Here is a 19,684-nt window from a genome sequence, read left to right as displayed (position 1 = left end):
TCTATACACCATGAGCAGACCGACCATTGGAAGATACCTCATTTCAAGCAGTAATAAAGCCCCATCGAAGAATATACAGCAAATCTACACGTCAACACATTCAGCACAATTCTCTCCCAAACACAGCTAACCTTCCCCTTGTTATAGTCATCACACAGTAGTTTCCAGAGAAGCAGGGGCGTAGCAATAGGGGGTGCAGAGGTAGCGACCGCATCAGGGCCCTTGGGCCAGAGGGGCCCTCCCTCAACTACAGTATTAGCTCTCTATTGGTCCTGTGCTCATAATAATTACTTCTATAGATACTTTGAATAGAGGAAATCATTAACAAGCTGCTCCCCATCCCCTTCTTGCACCTCTGACACTGTAGTTGCCATTGGCAAGTTTTGGTGCGCCGTATCAATTGTTATGTATAGAGTGCTTGGGGGGGCCCCATTGTAAAACTTGCATCGGGGCCCACAGCTCCTTAGCTACGCCACTGCAGAGAAGCCTAGATCTCCCTGGTCTTATCACAGACTATTGTTTTACAGAAGATTCTAGCAAAACCTAGCTAGTCCTGGTTATATCTGAGACCATTGATTGTAAGTAAACAAGGCTACAGAAGACATGAACAACAGAACTTAATTACACAGCTGCCATTCAAACAGAACATAAAACAAACATAACACATTTTAGAAACATCAAACTGTACAAGAAACAGCATAGTAATGTTACAGTAATATTAGAGTTTTGCCACAGACGCCCATTGAGTTATTAAATGTATCAGGAGGCACCTGCTATTTGTAGCTGTATTTTGTATTGTGAACGGCCCCGATTTCCAAGGTTTAAACTCCCCTCCCTAAAAATAATTTAACCACTTAAGTACCAGCGGTTTCTGCCCCCTTAAGGACCAGAGAACGCTGGTAGAAGAACGACGGAATCCCGACGAATCGCCGTGCGTACCCGCCGCAACTGCCGTCATCCAGGACATAGGCTCTGCCGTCTCTATGACGGCAGTCATGTGAGCTGGTCAGGAGTCGCTTTCATTGGCTCCTGACTGGGTCTATTAATGTAAGCCAATGGGAGCCGCTTACATTGATAGACACGGCCAGGAGCCAATAAAATCAGCTCTTGACCAGCTCACATGGCTCTGCCGTCATAGAGACAGGCAGAGCCTGTGAGATGCGGCGAGACACGTTGGGTTTGAGCGGCGCGATCGGCGGGGAGCGACGGAGATGGCGAATGCGCGCTGCGGACGGTGATTGAAATCTCTGTCCTGCCCGCCAGGAGCCCACCAAAACAGGGCGTAGATTTCAATCACTTCGGTACTAAAATAGTTAATGGATGCCTACGACGGTGCCTGAATATGTATGTTTTTGGGGGAGTTGTTTTGTGCATTTGTGGTGGCGAGGACGGTTAAAGAGAATCTGTAATGTAAAAAATGGGTGATACTTACCTCGGGTGGGGGAAGCCTCTGGATCCTTACGAGGCTTCCCCTGTCCTCCATCCCTCCATTCAAGCACCGGTATCGCCCAAAGCGCGGCAAGGTAACTATTTAGGGGGGGGGGGGGTTGGAGGAGCCAGCACTGTATTCTTCCAAGCGTCAGAGGTCCCAAGGGTTTTTATTTTGGTTACAGGTTCTCTTTAAGATAAGAAGTGTGTGGGGGGGAGGTAAGTGGTTATAGTGAACCAGTGACGAAGCACCCTCATGTATTTTACCATATATACCAGTGGGAACATTAGAGAGAACACCTGCCCTGCTCTCTGTTTCATCTTTCACTGTTCAGCCTGCTTGTTATCAGCCCTGATAAAATCCCCAACTGAGCATTCAGTCTGGCTTTGCTATAATGACTCAGCTATACTGATTCCTGAGCAGAGCCAGAAGAGGGCAGGCTTGGGCTTGAAGACATCAGAGAAGACAGACTCGGCTATAATGATTCCTGAGCACAGCCAGACTAAATGCTCAGTCGGTGATTTTATCAGGGCTGATTAGAAGTAGGCAGAGCAGTGAACCATGAAACAGAGAGCAGGGTAAGTGTTTTCTCTAATGTCCCCACTGATATATATGGTAAAATACATGAGGGTGCTTCGTCTCTGGTTCACTTTAAGGTTAGGCATCGAAGGGTGAAGGTTCAGTGTGAGAATAGGCTTAGGTTTAGCTGTAGTAAAATATTGGTATTTATTACCACTTTAACAGTAGCATGTCTGCAAATTTACCAATATTCTACTATTGACTCTTCTGGGTACCCAAATTTCCGGGTTCCTTTTTTTGATGTACACTTTGGTCACTGCAAATGCGGGTGATATATATTCACCGTGAATGTAACCACTGTTTCACTTCAATGAAGCCATGCGCGGCTGCATCAACTACCATGGCTCCAAAACTGATCGCTTGCATGTTTATCTGTACACCAACACTTATCTTGTGCATAGGCAATCACAGCAGCAGTAAAGTGAGGTGTTGCACTGTGGAATCTCATGCCTCAAGAAATAAGCCCCATGCTGTGTACATACTAGAGATAAGTGACAAGTCAGTATTATGGAATGGAGCTACAATCAATAAGGAAAGTGTACTGCAGTATTAATAAGAGGATATCTTCATCTTCAAGATGTGTTGAGCATGACTGGCAGTGACTGAGAAATGGAAGTAGGTGACCTGCGTTCTCAGCTAATTTCCTGTGTTGGCATCTGATGGTTCAAGCAATTTGATGACACGTTTGTCATGTTATGGGTTATTATACTATCATATAAAGCTCATCATACAGTTAGATAACTTGTGGGGCTGGAGAAGACTTCTGCAAGAAGACCCTATAAGTCAGAAATTCTACCCGACTGTTCATTAGAAGAAGCAATGCCGAAGCTGAAATACTTAGGACACAAAATGAGAAGGCAGGACTCATTGGAGAAGACCCTGATGCTGAGAAAGATTGAAAGCAAAGGGAGGAGGGGACGGCAAAGAATGAGATGGCTAGATACAGTGGCGTAACTAGAGATCAAGAGGCCCCATAGCTAAACTTTCATGGGGCCCTCAGATATAGGCACTCTTAACCCCCCTGGCGGTAATCCCGAACTGAGCTCAGGCTAAGTGTCAGCAGCTCGGAGTGGTAAGCCCAGGCTCAGTTCGGGCTGGCTGATTACACCACACGTACCGGTTTCCTAGGTCCTGCGTGTGATCAGCACTGGCTAGTGGGACCCAGGCTTCTCTCCCACGGCCGCTGGGATCCCCATTACCTCTTATTTATTTAATACCTCTGCAATTCTTCCGGGGACCCAGCGGCCAATCATCGGCAAAGGCATTACGTCGGGGGAGGCGTGAGGTCATGGGGGAGGGAAGTTAAAAAAATAAATAAATGATCTGATTGGCCCTAATTAAGCATTGTATTGGTGAGTTTTCAGGGCCGGCTTTAGGTTTCACAGAGCCCTGAGCGTAACCAGATTTTGGTGCCCCCCATTCATCCTCTTCGTGCGCACGCATGCACACGCACGCAAGATCCCCTTTAGTGTATATAGGCAAATTTCCCCCTTTAGTGTATGTAGGCAGATCCCCCGCTTTTAGTGTATATAGGCAAATTTCCCCCTTTAGTGTATGTAGGCAGATCCCCTGCTTTTAGAGTATATAGCCAGATCCCCCCCCCCCCCCCCCTTAGTATAGATATAAAGGCAGATCCCCCCCCCCCCCCTTTAGTGCATATAGGCAGATCCGCCCCTTTTAGTATATATACACAGATCCCCTTTCAGTGTATATAGCTAGACAGATAAATAGTGTATAGTATAAAAGCAGATCCCCCTTTAGCGTATATAGGCATCCCTCCCACTTCCACAGCCGGGAGACAGTTGGGGAACCTTACTTTTCTGCTTGTAGCTGGGGACAGAAGATGGTCAGGAGTGACACACAGGTCTCTCTGATTAGTGCACGGCGCAGACATCGCTGTGAGCGAGGGGCGGTGCTACTGGTACACACGGGTCACACAGACTCAGCAAGAGGCAGTGGCAGGTTCCTGGAGTCTTCACCCCCAGCGGCACCAGGGGGAGGAGCTACCACTCACAGCAGCCAGAGACAGACCCAGAGCCCGCAGCCAGCAGGTAGAAATACGGCCAGGGCCAGTTGAATGCACATCACGTGCGTCCCCCTGGAAGCTGGCGCCCTGTGCGACCGCTCAGGTCAAAGGCCGGCCATGTGAGTTTGTATCCAATGCAATGTTACCATTTGCTTCCTGGCTGCAGCTGAACTAAGTGCTGTGATCTGTGTGATCTGTGAATTGCTGACCTGCTGATCTATTTTTCTGCCTACCTGTTACCGATTTTTGATGGATTTTGACTTTTCTCTCTGCCTTCTGCCTGCACTAATCTTTGCCTGGACTTTGACAACTCTCTGCCTGCCTTTTGCACCGACCTCTGTCTGCCTGCCTGTCATTTGCTATGGCATCAGCCTCCAGAAGGCATCTCACTGCGAAAGAGCTGTTGGCGTTTGAGGACAGCGATCTGCATTCACTGGTGGACTCAAGGGACAGTGACGGGCTCCGCCGCTGCCCCCACGTTTCCTTTTTACTAGGGAGCCTGGCCTTAAGATAGAGTGCGAGCACAACCCCCTGGCCAACCTGCAGCTCTTCTCGGACGCGGTTATTGAAAAGATAGTGGAGGAGACTAACCGCTATGCCAACCAACAACTGGCTGCGCCACAAGGGCACTTTTCGAGGAGCAGGACATGGGAGCCGGTCACCAAACAGGACATTTGGTTGTTTTTGGGCCTATTCTGCAGGGAGTGGTGTGGAAGCCCTTGCAGAAATGGTATTGGACCACCAGTAAGATCATCGCTACCCCTTTCTTCGGAATGGTGATGTCCGAATTGCGGTTTAGCCTTATCATGAAGTTCTTGCACTTTTCCAACAATGACACCTTTGGGTAGTCCACCCACCCTGTGCCAAAACTAAAGAAAATCTGGGAAGTCTATCAGATGGTGGTTTACAACTTCCAGACCACTTATGTCCCACAGAGGTACATAAGCGTGGATGAGAGTCTGATGGCCTATAAGGGGAGGCTAAGTTGGGTCCAATACATAGCATCCAAGCAGGCCCGCTTTGGTGTAAAGTCATACATGCTATGTGAGTCGGCAACCAGATACATTTGGAACACTATTTTGTATACTGGAAAAGGGACCAAGTTCAACCCCAGGTTCCACCACTATGGAGTGGCTACATTCTATGTACTGTCCTTTGTTGAGCCATTACTGGACAAAGGCTATTGTGTCACCACAGACAATTTCTACAGCTCCCCTGAACTGTTTGAGTTCCTCATCTAGCATAAGACTGATGCCTACGGCACCGTTAGGCCTAACAGGCGGGAGATGTCATCGGCATTTGCCAAGCAGAAGCTGGACACTGTGGACATAGTTGCTTGGCAAAAGGGGAAAATATTAGCTTTCCGCTGGTGTGATAAAAAAGATGTCTCTCCTCAGTACAGTCCATGGTGCTTCATCACCGCCAGAACGAGAGGAGGAAAAGACATTGAAAAACCGCAGGTCGAGGTGGACTATAATTTCACGATGGGTGGTGTGGACAGAGCCGACCAGGCGATTACCTTTTACCCTGCAGTCCGCAAACAACAGAACAAAATATTACAAGAAGACTGTCCGCCATCTCCTGTAGCAAAGTTTGTGGAATGCGTACATCCTCCACAAGCAGCGCAGTGACAGGCCAGTAACTCACGCAGACTTTATATGGAAGAGGTGTGAGTGCATCTGCCTAAAATATCAGACCACAGCAGATGCCAGAGTGGGGCCTCCTACATTGTGAACCCGAAGTGCCTCACAGGCTGTCACTTCTTGGAGTACATTCCTCCCACCCCCCGAAAAATACACCACCCAGGACATGTGCTACTCTAAAACTGATGATAAATTGGGAAAAAAGTCTGTAAGGAATCCTGAATGTACTGCCCTGATTGTAATGTTGGACTCGTGCCGTTCCCTGCTTTAAAATGTTCCACATGGTTAGGTATACATGTACAGTGGGTTGCAAAAGTATTCGGCCCCCTTGAAGTTTTCCACATTTTGTCACATTACTGCCACAAACATGAATCAATTTTATTGAAATTCCAAGTGAAAGACCAATACAAAGTGGTGTACATGTGAGAAGTGGAACGAAAATCATACATGATTCCAAACATTTTTTTTACAAATAAATAACTGCAAAGTGGTGTGTGCATAATTATTCGGCCCCCTTTGATCTGAGTGCAGTCAGTTGCCTATAGACATTGCCTGATGAGTTCTAATGACTAAATACAGTGCACCTGTGTGTAATCTAATGTCAGTACAAATACAGCTGCTCTGTGAGGGCCTCAGAGGTTGTCTAAGAGAATATTGGGAGCAACAACACGTGAAGTCCAAAGAACACACAAGACAGGTCAGGGATCAAGAGCGCTGATCAGAAATGCAGTCAAGAGGCCCATGGTGACTCTAGACGAGCTGCAGAGATCTACAGCTCAGGTGGGAGACTCTCTCCATAGGACAACTATTAGTCATGCACTGTACAAAGTTGGCCTTTATGGAAGAGTGGCAAGAAGAAGGGCGTTGTTAACAGAAAGCATAAGAAGTCCCGTTTGCAGTTTGACACAAGCCATGTGGGGGACACAGCAAACATGTGGAAGAAGGTGCTCTGGTCAGATGAGACCAAAATGGAACTTTTTGGCCAAAATGCAAAACGCTATGTGAGGCAGAAAACTAACACTGCACATCACTCTGAACACACCATCCCCACTGTCACATATGGTGGGGGCAGCATCATGCTCTGGGGGTGCTTCTTTTCAGCAGGGACAGGGTAGCTGGTCAGAGTTGATGGGAAGATGGATGGATCCAAATACAGGGCAAACTTGGAAGAAAACCTCTTGGAGACTGCAAAAGACTTGAGACTGGGGCGAAGGTTCACCTTCCAGCTGGACAATGACCCTAAACATAAAGCCAGGGCAACAATGGAGTGGTTTAAAACAAAACATATCTGTGTTAGAATGGCCCAGTCAAAGTCCAGATCTAAATCCAATCGAGAATCTGTGGCAAGATGTGAAAACTGCTGTTCACAAACGCTGTCCATCTAATCTGACTGAGCTGGAGCTGTTTTGCAAATAATGGGCAAAGATTTCAGTCTCTAGATGTGCAAAGCTGGTAGAGACATACCCTAAAAGACTGGCAGCTGTAATTGCAGCAAAAGGTGGTTCTACAAAGTATTGACTCAGGGGGCCGAATAATTACGCACACCCCACTGTGCAGTTATTTATTTGTAAAAAATGTTTGAAATGATGTATGATTTTCGTTACACTTCTCACGTGTACACCACTTTATATTGGTCTTTCACGTGGAATTTCGAATAAAATTGATGCATGTTTGTGGCAGTAATGTGACAAAATGTGGAAAACTTCAAGGAGGCCGAATACTTTTGCAACCCACTGTACATACTGTATAGTAATCTGCTGCCTTATTTGTACAGTTTTTCAATTTTTTTCAATAGACAGACAGAAATGAACCCCCAGGGAGGTTAAGCAATGCCACCTACCCCTACCCTATGGATATGAGTTAATTGGGCAATTTACTTCTCATGCAGTTAACACTGCACATAGTTCATGGCCACTGACACAAAGTCGGAGGGTGGCGAAACACAAAAAAAGTTAATGGTGAATACGGTGCATTAACCATTTCAGCCCACGGGTATTTTTCACCTTAGGCATCAGAGCAATTTTCACCTCCCATTCATTAGCCAATAACTTTATCACTAATTATCGCAATTAATTGATCTGTATCTTGTTTTTTTCACCACCAATTAGGCTTTCTTTGGGTGGTACATTTTGCTAAGAATTTTCTAAATGCATTTTCACAGGAATATTAAGAAAAAATTTAAAAATTTCATTATTTCTCAGTTTTCGGCCATTATAGATTTAAAATAATACATGCTACCATAATTAAAACCCACATATTTTTTGCCCATTTGTCCCGGTTATTACACCATTTAAATTATGTCCCTATCACAATGTATGGCGCCAATATTTTATTTGGAAATAAAGGTGCATTTTTTCAGTTTTGCGTCCATCACTATTTACAAACTTATCATTTAAAACATGTTCGTAATATACCTTCTTCACATGCATATTAAAAAGAAGTTCAGACCCTTAGGTAACTATTTGTTTTTTTTTCTTAAATGTAATTAAAATTAAAATTAAAAATGTTAAATGTAATAATGGGGGTTTATTTCATTGAAAAATGTATGTAGATTTAGTTTTACTATTTGGCCACAAGGTGGACACAGTCACATACTTTTTTTAAGTCCTGGAAGCGAACGCTCTCGCTTCCAGGAAGCATTAGGAGGATGAGAAACTTATTTTTCATCAGTAAGACGGTGTTTTCTGATAAGAAACCATCTGTCTTTCTGCCGTGGACTTAGATCAATGAATGGGAACTATGTTCCCATTCATTGATCTCCGGGCTAACATGCGCGCACGGGAGCGCGCAGAAGCCCGCAGCAGAGCTACAGCAGCCGTCTGGATGTGACAATCACGTCCAGGCAGCATAAATGGTTACGTACCCACTGGGCCCCCTATGCTCCAGGGCCACATAGCAGCTGCTATGGCTATTGCAACGCCCCTGGCTAGATATTGTCAAGAAAGCAACAAACATGAGTTTGGATAAACTTCGAGGTAGTGAAGGACCGTATTTGTCTTGTCTCCTCCAGGTTTTTCCAATTCTTGCCCCACATGGGGACCACGTGACGTCACAAGGCTGACTCCTGAAAGATTTCATGGTAAATTTGTCAGGAATCATCTCTCTGAGATTTGATTACAGAGCGATCTGTCAATTGGCCACCAAATCGCTTGATGCGTGGGCACCTTAAAGCCAATGGGTACCGCTATAAAAAAAAGTCAGATACTCACCTAAGGAGAGGGAAGGCTCGGTCCTAATGAGCCTTCCCTCTCCTCTCCCGGTGCCCTCGGTGCTGCGCTGGCTCCCCCGTTCGCGTCCGCCACCGCAGGGACTTCGGAGGTCTTCGGGAGCACTCGGGCGTCCGAAGACGGGCCGCTCCATACTACGTATGCGTGTGCGCGTCATAGAGGGCGCTCGCGCATGCGTAGTATGGAGCGGCCCCGTCCTCGGGAGTCCGAGTGCTCCCGAAGGCTTCCGAAAGCTCCCTTTGGCATGCGGAAGTGGCAGTATTTGACCGAACTGGTCGAATACTGCCACGGGGGATCCTGCGCGGGACCGGGCACCGGGAGAGGAGAGGGAAGGCTCATTAGAACCGAGCCTTCCCTCTCCTTAGGTGAGTATCTGACTTTTTCTTTTTTGACAAACACACAAATGGAGAAACTCACTCCCAAACAGTTCTCTGCTGCTTTATAAAGCCTGCAGGTTGCTTATAAGCCAATGAGAAGTGAACACATATATTACACCTAGCTTGCAGTGATTAATCAAGCAGAGGCTGAGCAAGTCAGCCAGTCAGTTGGAGAGGGCTTCAGTTGCATATAGACAATGGCTATATGACCAGCAGGGGGCACCAGCGTGCAGGATATTCCCTCTCATCTGCCCCCCTCCTAACTAAACTGCATGGGATACTACAATAAAATTAAAAACAATGGTGCATGAGCCAGCCTGGGGCCCCGGGAACTCTCACTGCCCGGGGCCCCAGAACCAGCATCTAACACCATATGTGAGCGCAGCCAAACCACTAGAGCTGCCACCCCCAAGGCCTGTCTCCTGCTGCTCTAAAACTTACCAAACACACAAATGGAGAAACTCACTCCCAAACAGTTCTCTGCTGCTTTATAAAGCCTGCAGGTTGCTTATAAGCCAATGAGAAGTGAACACATATATTACACCTAGCTTGCAGTGATTAATCAAGCAGAGGCTGAGCAAGTCAGCCAGTCAGTTGGAGAGGGCTTCAGTTGCATATAGACAATGGCTATATGACCAGCAGGGGGCACCAGCGTGCAGGATATTCCCTCTCATCTGCCCCCCTCCTAACTAAACTGCATGGGATACTACAATAAAATTAAAAACAATGGTGCATGAGCCAGCCTGGGGCCCCGGGAACTCTCACTGCCCGGGGCCCCAGAACCAGCATCTAACACCATATGTGAGCGCAGCCAAACCACTAGAGCTGCCACCCCCAAGGCCTGTCTCCTGCTGCTCTAAAACTTACCAAACACACAAATGGAGAAACTCACTCCCAAACAGTTCTCTGCTGCTTTATAAAGCCTGCAGGTTGCTTATAAGCCAATGAGAAGTGAACACATATATTACACCTAGCTTGCAGTGATTAATCAAGCAGAGGCTGAGCAAGTCAGCCAGTCAGTTGGAGAGGGCTTCAGTTGCATATAGACAATGGCTATATGACCAGTTTCTTTTTTGAAACGGTAAACATTCACTTTAAGAGATGATTTGCTTCAGCTGAAGTCTCCTGTCCCTGCTGTGATGCAAGTGGGTAGGGACTAAGGAAATTGGATGCATCTAAATTAGATTAGATAATAGATGACACTTCTCAGGGAACCTTAACTGAGAGGGATATGGATGTTTCCTTTTAAACAATACCAGTTGCCTGGCAGTCCTGCTGATCTTTGGCTTCAGTTGTGTCTGAATCGCACACCTGAAACAAACATGCAGCTAATCCAGTCTGACTTCAGTCAGAGCACCTGATCTGCATGCTTGTTGAGGGGCTGCAACTAAAAGTATTCGAGACACAGGATCAGCAAGAGAGTCAGGCAACTGGCATTATTTTAAAAGGAAAAATCCATATCCTTCTCAGTTTAGGTTCCCTTTAAGGTGTCCATACATCTAGCGATGATGGGTAGATTCACCCAAGAGACAGATCTGATCGAATCTGATCAGAGAGAGATCTGTCAGCTGCCCATACACCGCAGTCCGATTCCCGATCAGCATGAAATCTCTCGGGAATCAGCCTTGTGACACCGTTGATTCTGTCTGCCTGGCCGGCCCCCAAGTGTTAATTCAAATAATTAAATCCGATGGTCAAGTTAAATAGTCGATCGGACCGCAACATCACTAGATACATTGGCACCTTTACAGCTGATTATACATTGCTTGATTTGCACATAATAGGACATTTCTTGAAAAGCTGAGGATTTTACAAGTAATGACCCCGATTAACCACTTAATGGCAAGCTGACTTATAAAAACATCCTGCTAGAGCCTCTTAAAGTGGATCCGAGACAAACTTTTGCCGTTTTCATTTTTGTGCCCCTTACTTATAGTTTCTGGGGTATTCTTCCCCCCAAATGCTTATTTTATTATAATAATAGGTTAATAAACGAATATAACCATAGGAGCCGCGCCCCCAACTCCTCCAACGCCCTGGCGCTCAGTCCCATGCTGCAATTAATCATGGGAGCTGAGTCTGACGAGGAGGCACATCTTATTTTCATTTGCCTGCCCCACTGCACGCTGATTGGTGGAGGTGCACAGTGGGGCTGGAGCGGAGGCAGGAAACCTCTGTCAGTGCAGGGGGGGGGGGCATGGGCAGCGTGCACTGGCAGCTAGGCGGGCAGCCGATTCCCCGGTAATTGTTTCCCTCTCCCTCCGCCGCTACTCAGACCGCATGTCAGAGCGACCCACTGCGCCGCTATGACAAGACAGCGGGTCGCCAATCAGGGAGTATACAGGAAGACTACCTGTATGTGCGCTGATAGGCGACCCGCTGTCCTGTCGTAGCGGTGCAGCGGGTCGCTCTGACATGCGGTCTGATTAGCAGGAAGAGGGAGACAGTTACAGGGGAAGAGGCCACTGAAGGTAAGACGATCGGCGGCCCTCCTGGGGGGGGCAGGAGAGACACGGGGGACACCACCATACTAAGACTACTGACTGGGGCAACTATTCTAGCTATACTGGGGAAACTATACTAGCTATATTGACTACGGACACTGTACTGGGGCCAGCTATACTCTCTATACTGGGGGACAACTATACTCGCTATACTGAATGGGGCCAACTAAACAATCTATACTGGGGGGCAACTATACTAGCTATGCTACAGTGGCTTCAGAAGCAAGGGGGTGGAGAGGGGAGTGGAGTTCACAGGCTGAGGGGTCGAGATACAGAGCAGCTTTGGCTCTGTGTGTTTGATGACAAGCAAAACATGGCCACACTTATTGTATCACAGGAAGAAATAATAATTTACTGTTGAAGCTGTTTGTGTAATGAATAGCGGAGACACCGCTGCGCGGGCAAGCGGCAGGGCGGCTGTCTCCGCGTGCAAGCCGGTGGCGTTTTCCACGCAGCAACATATCACTGGTTAGACTGGTCCTTCTAGTGCACACAGATGGAGAGCTAGGCGTGCGCGCGCCAGGCGACAGGACCTTTATGCCAGCAGAAGGGGAATCGGCTGATCAGGCCGATCAGCTGATCCCAGCTGGACTCCGGAGTGGCTGGGGCGGCGCTGCGGAGTGCTGCAAGTATATATAGGACTTGCTTTTCAGTTGCAGTTTGTCTGTCGTTGCGAATACTTACGTGTGAGCACTCAGACCTCAGTCAGATCCTACAGTGTGTTAGAACCAGCTGGAGCTGGGAATTCACACTTAGCCAGATTCCGCTTTACCTCTATTGTATTATTGTACTGTGATTATCTAGACTAGTTCCCGGGTGTTGAGACCAAGGACCTCACACCTAAGATTAGGAAGTGTTATTGCTGTTATTATCTAGACTAGTTCCAGGGTGTTGAGACCAAGGACCTTAGACCTAAGATTAGGAACTGTTACTACTGTTTTTATCTAGACTAGTTCCCGGGTGTTGAGACCAAGGACCTCACACCTCATACTAGGATTGTGCTATACGGTTACCTGTTATGATCCCTGGCTTGGCTGACCACTCTCCTGCTTACTGATTCGGTACCTTGCCTATCTGTCTACCCGTTGCCAATCTTGCCTGAACCCGGATACCGTATCAGTCTTCTGTTTATGTACTTTATCTGCTCGTGTGTTGCCGACTCGGCCTGTATGACCCTTCTGGCTGTCACTCGTCCCTTAGGGTGAGCAGCCTCGCTGCACTCCCTACAACACCAACCCTCTAGGTGTTACTGTAGAGGCTACCTGCTCCACAGGAAGACCTCCTGCAGTCCAGTCAGAGGGCTCTACCCTTAGGAGTCCACTGGCTGCAGTACAGTCTGATTCCCAGCCCATCAGGGAATCCTTGGCTGCAGTACGTTCTGATTCCCAAATCCATCAAGGAATCCCTGGCTGCAGTACAGTCTCCATCTCTTCCTCTTAAAGAGGTTAGTTTCGACGTAGTCAGAGGCCACCTGCTCCTCAGGTGTCCACTGGCTGCAGTGCAGTCCAATTCCCTGCTCTTCAGGGAATTCTCGGCTGCAGTGGTTTCTGTATCTCCCGCTCCTCGGGAGATCACTTATCTTACTGTTGCAGCAAACACTTACACTACATTAGGTGTCCTGTGTCAAGCTATACGTGTATTATTGGTGATTCTGCAGATCACCATATAATCAGGTACAGCATCTGTATTATTGGTGATACTGCAGATCACCAATAATCAGATACTATCTGTGTGCTGACACCAATCGTTACAGTTTGCAGCTGGATTTACTGTGAAAACCATCTAAACTTTAATAAGATAAGATATATAGACAAGTTTGTTGCTTTAGTTATTTTATCATCTCGGATCCGCTTTAATGGCTCCAGGACGTTTTTATAAGTCAGACAGTGCGGCTGCTGCTGTGCGCGTGCGCGCTCCCGCATGTGCATCCCCGTGCACGTGAAAATAGTGGGGGGAAAAAAGCCACCAAAAAAAAAATACACCTTTATTTCCAGATACTATATTGTCACCATACTTTGTCCTAGGTATCACAAGATATTGATTATGTCCCTAGTACAAATAGGCAGATGAAATGTGTGGGTTTTGTGCACAGCAGCAGTGTTTATGTTAAAACTATAGGGGATGAAATTGGAGAAATGGTGTATTTTTTCATTTTTTCCTTGTTTTTCTCTTTAAAATGCATAGAAAATAAAGTAATTACTGAAAACAAATATCAACCCCAAAAAGCCCAATTGGTGGTGAAAAAAACAAGCACTGAAAGGTGAAAATCGGTGTTGTTCGTTAGGGTGAAACCACCTTTGGGGTGAGGTGGTTAAACCTACATACAAAATGGTGCAATAATCCCCAGAACCCCCTGTTACTACATCACAGGTTCCCTCCACTTATTTTATACAGGGTCACTGAGTAGATCAATACCGACATTCCTAGCCTGGCTTGCAGTATAACCACAGTCCCTACACTACACCTGCCATGGTGATGGAAGGTCGCAGAATCGCCACAGCGGGGCATCTAATGTATGTGCTGTCCAGATCACCTCCTCCGTTTCTTCACTGATGCGGGTCATCATGTCCTAAGGTGGCCACATTTCTCCTCATGTATCTGGTGTCATCTCTTGGTAGGTTCTGGAGAAAGATGGCCGTCTTCAGGAGCTGCAGGACACCATCACCGAGCTACACCAGGAGATCTCCCTCAAGGATGCCAAAGCTGTCATCCACCTGCAAGAGAAACATCATCTGGAGAGCCAGGTCAAAGCTCTGAGCCAAGCGGTGAGCGTGGACAGCCAGGTCAATTGTGAGCCATCTGGGGGGAATTTGGACAGCTGCTCCAGACCCCGCCTCCCAGTTTAGCAGTTGGCATGCAGTGGGCCCAAAATGGGTTGTGGGGTGCAGTAACTAAAGGAAGCTTCCAAACTGTGGCATTAATAGTAATAAAAATATTTTTGGCAGTGTGAAAGAGTGCATAACCATTGCCAGGTTGTAATAATGAAGTGATGGGGATCTCTCCAAAGGGAACATAGAGGTTAATAAGAACGCAAGTTGTAATCCTTTCCCATGCTTTCTTATCACTGTAACCAAAGAGATCAGCAGGATGCCAGGCAACTGGTATTGTTTAAAGAGTAGGAAGAGAGAGAGCCGGTCAGCGCTAAATACTTACCTGATCCAACATAATCGGGTCACAGGTGATGCTCCTCCCCTTACTCGGAATGCAGTCACAGCCATGTTTGCAAAGTCTGCCAAAGCTCTTCAGAAACCTCCGCCTGCAGGGCTACCAATTAGGCCGAAGTTGCTGAGCTGGGGAAGGGCTTTAACAATGCAGAAGGAGGTGGCCAGAGCCTCGGCTGAAAGTTGAAAAAATAAAAGCCTGCCATGCTCACATTTATGAAAAGGCAGAGTGATCACCTGCCTGCACGAAGTTCGACCGATCAGGTAAATTTTTAACTCTTAACCCCCCCATTCTTCAATCCTGTTTTATGAAGACTGAGCATGTCATGACAGGCTCTCTCTTTTTTACTTTAAATACTCTTTAAAAGAAAAACAAATATGGCAGCCCCCATATACCTCTCACTTCAGATTCCTGTTCATTCCAAGCAAGTCAGGGCAGATTACAAACATAAGCTGACACTTCCTTCTCCTGCTGTTGTGGAAGAACTACACTGAGAACATCCAGGGTATTTGGAGCCCAGAGAAGCATACCGGTATCCCTTTATATGTGTGAGGTCACATGATTCACAGGCAGAGAACATGTTCATCTAAAGGGATGCGAGTGATGTCATCATTTCAAAACCTCTCTTTACACACTGCTGTTCTGTACTATAGTGTGACTGATACTGCAGCAAACAGACTATAATTACTGTCTTTTCTCACCTAGGTCGGTGGTGTCCCCCCAGAATCCTCTTCCCCTGATTCCAATTCTGGAATAGCCAAAAGTAACGAAATTCTGAAAGCAGAGGTGTGTATGGGAATCATTGCATACTGTTTCCCGCCATTTGTCAAGGCGGGTTCATTGGAATGTCAGGCGGGAAATGTCTGCATTCAGTAGCAGTTATTATACATTTTTGTGTCCATTGTCACCACACGTCCTAGGCCCCAAATGGTACATGAACACAGCACTAGTATAATGGATGTCATAGAGTGATCCATTCCATCTACTATAACCAGGAAAACCACGATTTTCAAAAGAACCGCGCACACACCACAACCGCCGCGCTATGCTGAAACCCACACTAAGCTGCTGCCCACAGCTGCGCCGCCCACACTTAGGCCCCGTTCACATTACACACGTTGCCATCCGTATTTCGGCAACGCGCTCAGGAGGCAAACGCACACGAACATCAGAAGTGCATACACTGCACTGTCTGATGTTCACACTGCATGCGTTCCGTACCAGTGCGGTGCACAAACGCATGCTGCACGCATTTTTCAGCAAAATGCGCGGCTGACCCATTCACTACAGTGAGTGGTATCAGCCACGCAAAGCATGGAAATGCAGATGGCGTGCAGTCGTACGCGTTGCCTTCCAATCACATGGCCATCTGCGTGTGACAATGTGAACGAGGCCTAAGCCACCAGCCACAGCACTCACACTATGCCGCCACTCACAGTTGTGGCCGTGCATGAAGTATGCACAGACGCAGCAACGGGAGTACACCATATCCACCGCACTAAGCTGCAGCCCACATTAAGCCATCGCCCACAAAAGGGCTGTCTGAGCTAAACTACCGCCCACAGGTGTACTGCCCACACTGAGCTGCTTCCCACAGGTGTGTCCTTGCATACTGAAGTATGCACAGACGCAGCTGCGCACACACCACAGTCACCGCACTAAGCCGCTGCCCACATACTCTGCCATGTAATTAGTTTGTTGTTTTTTCACCGTGCCCCGCAGGCCATCATCTTTACTACTGGCAGACATGAATAAAACAGACAGCACCAACTGCCATTATCTATAAACACACCCACTAACACTATGATAGGTTAAAAGCTTCAAAATTGCCTAGCTTGGCAATTGGAAACAACCATTATTTCCCTCAAAGCAATGAGGTTCACAGACAGGAAACTGTTGGGGCCATGGTCCTGACATCACAGTGGGAGGAGTTTCATCACAATATCACAGACGTCTCTGACGATCTATTCAAGAAAAGGTAAAGATGTCTCGAAAGGAAAAGGGAGTGTCGGCTTCTGATTGGGATTAAGTTTAATAGTAGCTTGCACTGTATAATTCTCTGATGCCCTCAAGGACTCCAGGCCTGAGCACCTGCCTAGGTTGCTTATGCCTAAAATCAGCTCATTCTGCATGACACTGACACTTTTTTTGGGGGAGTTTGAGGCTTAATGGTCCTAAAGCAATAAGTTATTAACCAGCCTTCCGCCCCCTTTTTTTTGTTAATAGCTGGAACGCAGAGACGCAGAGCTGAGAGCGGCACAGAATGAATTGCTCACCCTGCAGAACACCCGAGACGTTCTCTCCTCTGAGGTACGGTCATGTCCTCCTATCGGTTATAATATTCCCGCTGCCTCTATAGTGCCCCCTGCAGGTTTTTCACTGCCGTTTCCGCTCATCTTTACAGCTGGATGCCCAGGAGCAGCAGGTGTACAGGCTGCAGCGGGAACTGAAGGACAGGCAGGGAGAGCTGGAGCAGAGACATGTTAGGATTCAGCAACTCCATAAAGACCTGAAGACCACCTCTTCCCTGAGGGATGAGGCTCACCGGCAGGTAATGACAAAGCTCTTGGCCAATCATCGCTCAGCTGTCTGTGGATTACAGTGGCCGGACTGGTCGAGTATCAAGTTCTAAATGGCTGTCATTGGATGCTGTAGAGGAGACATGGCGGTTTACTGAGGGAGACAATATTTCTCTCATAGTTCTATTACCTCTGCTGGAAATAACTAACTTATAGAAGTAAAGACCTGATGTTTTTAACTCCTTTTGCCTGGAAATTATTTGGGATATAAGTGACCCCACAGAGTTGTCCTGTAGTTATTTATGCTTTGTCTGCTATTAAGTAGGAAGAGTGTGGAGCCTTCTCCTGGGTTATATCGGACCATACTGTTAAAAACCTGAGCGGTTCTTGCCTTTTTCATGATCGCTAACTCAGTAAAGGATCAAGCCTTTAAAGCGTTGCTGTCATATAAATACGGCATAGCGGGGTCTGAACCCTCTATAAAAGTAATTATAGATTGATGGTGTACCTTGAAATGAATCAGAGCACCCAGTATTTGATTTTATATGAAAATGGTATTTGCTTATCATACAGCATATATACAAAATATGAACAGTTCTAAGTAGCATTTCCTTCTAGCAGTATACCATCTCATCAGGCCTTTATAGCCAATCATTCATTCATCTTCTAAGTACATTCAAATAAGATTTATAACAGCTTTTTGTTAAGTAGAAAAGGATCAAAAGTAGTCTCATCTGCATTAATAGCTGTGTAAAAAAAGTAGTAATCTTGAAAAAATAGCATTACTTACTTCTAACAGAACTTCTTGCTAGCATCTTAAAGGGAAGGTTCAGGGACGATAAAAAAAAAAAATCCACATCCACTTACCTGGGGCTTCCTCCAGCCCGTGGCAGGCAGGAGGTGCCCTCGGCGCCGCTCCGCAGGCTCCCGGTGGTCTCCGGTGGCGCGCCCGACCTGGCCAGGCCGGCTGCCAGGTCGGGCCTTTTCTGCGCTCCAATCTGCGTCTCAATGGTGTGCGCTGACGTCATTGGACGACCTCCGGGCTGTACTGCGCAGGCTCAGTAGTTCTGAGCCTGCGCAGTACAGCCCGGAGGACGTCCGATGACGTCAGCGCGCACCAGTGAGACGCAGATTGGAGCGCAGAAGAGGCCCGACCTGGCCGCTAGCCTGGCCAGGTTAGGCGCGCCACCGGGATCCTGCGGAGCGGCGCCGAGGGCACCTCCTGCCTGCCACGGGCTGGAGGAAGCCCCAGGTAAGCGGATGTGGATTTTTTTTTTTTTTTATCGTCCCTGAACCTTCCCTTTAAAGGACAACTGAAGTGAGAGGGATATGGAGGCTGCCATATGTATTCCCTTTTAAGCAATACCAGTTGCCTGGCTGCCCTGCTGATTCTCTGCCTCTAATACTTTTAGCCATAGACCCTGAACAAGCCTGCAGCAGATCAGGTGTTTCTGACATTATTGTCAGATCTGACAAGATTAGCTGCTTGCTTGTTTCTGGTGTTATTCTGCAGCCAAATAGACCAACTGGATAGCCAAGCAACTGGTATTGTTTAAAAGGAAATAAATATGGCAGCCTCCATATTCTCACTTCAGGTGTCCTTTAACAGAACCTAATGGTGAAAAATGAATAAAGCAAATCACTAGAATATTAAGCACATTACCCTTTCTCTGTCATCTCTTCAGCATCTAGAACCACGTGTGGGAAAGTAGCTTCTGGTTGGTAGATGGGTAGGTGTCTTTCAGAAGAGATCTGGTTGGGATGGGAGAACTATGAGCTTCAGCTGCTATATTTATTCAATATCACTGAATTTCCCGCAATCTCTGCTCCTGATTGGCTGAAATTTACATGCGTCAAGCATGATCTTGTTTTGATTATCTGACATGAAATGTATTTGGCTTACAAATTCCTTATTTAACTTATCTGTGGGAATTTACATAGTGTAGGCACCCTAAGGCATAAACACCATACATTTGTATGTTGTACTGTGTTCCCCTCTGTCACTCGCTGTTCTCCTCAGCGACTTGGGCGACTCCAATTCCCCCCGCATGTCCATTCTGCTCCCCTCTGGCCGTGCAGAGTGATGTCACAGGGACAGGAGCGTGCTCGCTCCCCCTGCATCTCCAATCAGCGCGTGCTCTGGGGCACAGGAGTAAGCGTTTCTGTCCTGTGACATCACAGTGCGGCCGCAGTGGAGCAGAGCAGACGTACTGTCCGG

At 47.1% G+C, this 19,684-nt stretch overlaps 1 protein-coding gene across 4 annotated transcripts in view; it reads left to right on the top strand.

Moving 5' to 3' along the window:
• PMFBP1 (polyamine modulated factor 1 binding protein 1) overlaps positions 1–19,684 on the top strand; it is a 294,257-nt gene that overhangs the window by 184,657 nt on the left and 89,916 nt on the right. For all 4 annotated transcript variants that reach the window (XM_068259442.1, XM_068259444.1, XM_068259441.1 and 1 more), the window contains 4 exons: positions 14,404–14,550; positions 15,653–15,733; positions 17,174–17,257; positions 17,352–17,498. In XM_068259442.1, the coding sequence (XP_068115543.1) occupies positions 14,404–14,550; positions 15,653–15,733; positions 17,174–17,257; positions 17,352–17,498 (459 nt within the window). The remainder of the gene's footprint in view (positions 1–14,403; positions 14,551–15,652; positions 15,734–17,173; positions 17,258–17,351; positions 17,499–19,684) is intronic.

The sequence above is a fragment of the Hyperolius riggenbachi genome, chromosome 11 (assembly GCF_040937935.1).
Source record: "Hyperolius riggenbachi isolate aHypRig1 chromosome 11, aHypRig1.pri, whole genome shotgun sequence".
NCBI lineage: Eukaryota > Metazoa > Chordata > Amphibia > Anura > Hyperoliidae > Hyperolius > Hyperolius riggenbachi.
Note: the sequence above shows the minus strand (reverse complement) of the source record. Positions and strands in the feature narration are given on the sequence as shown.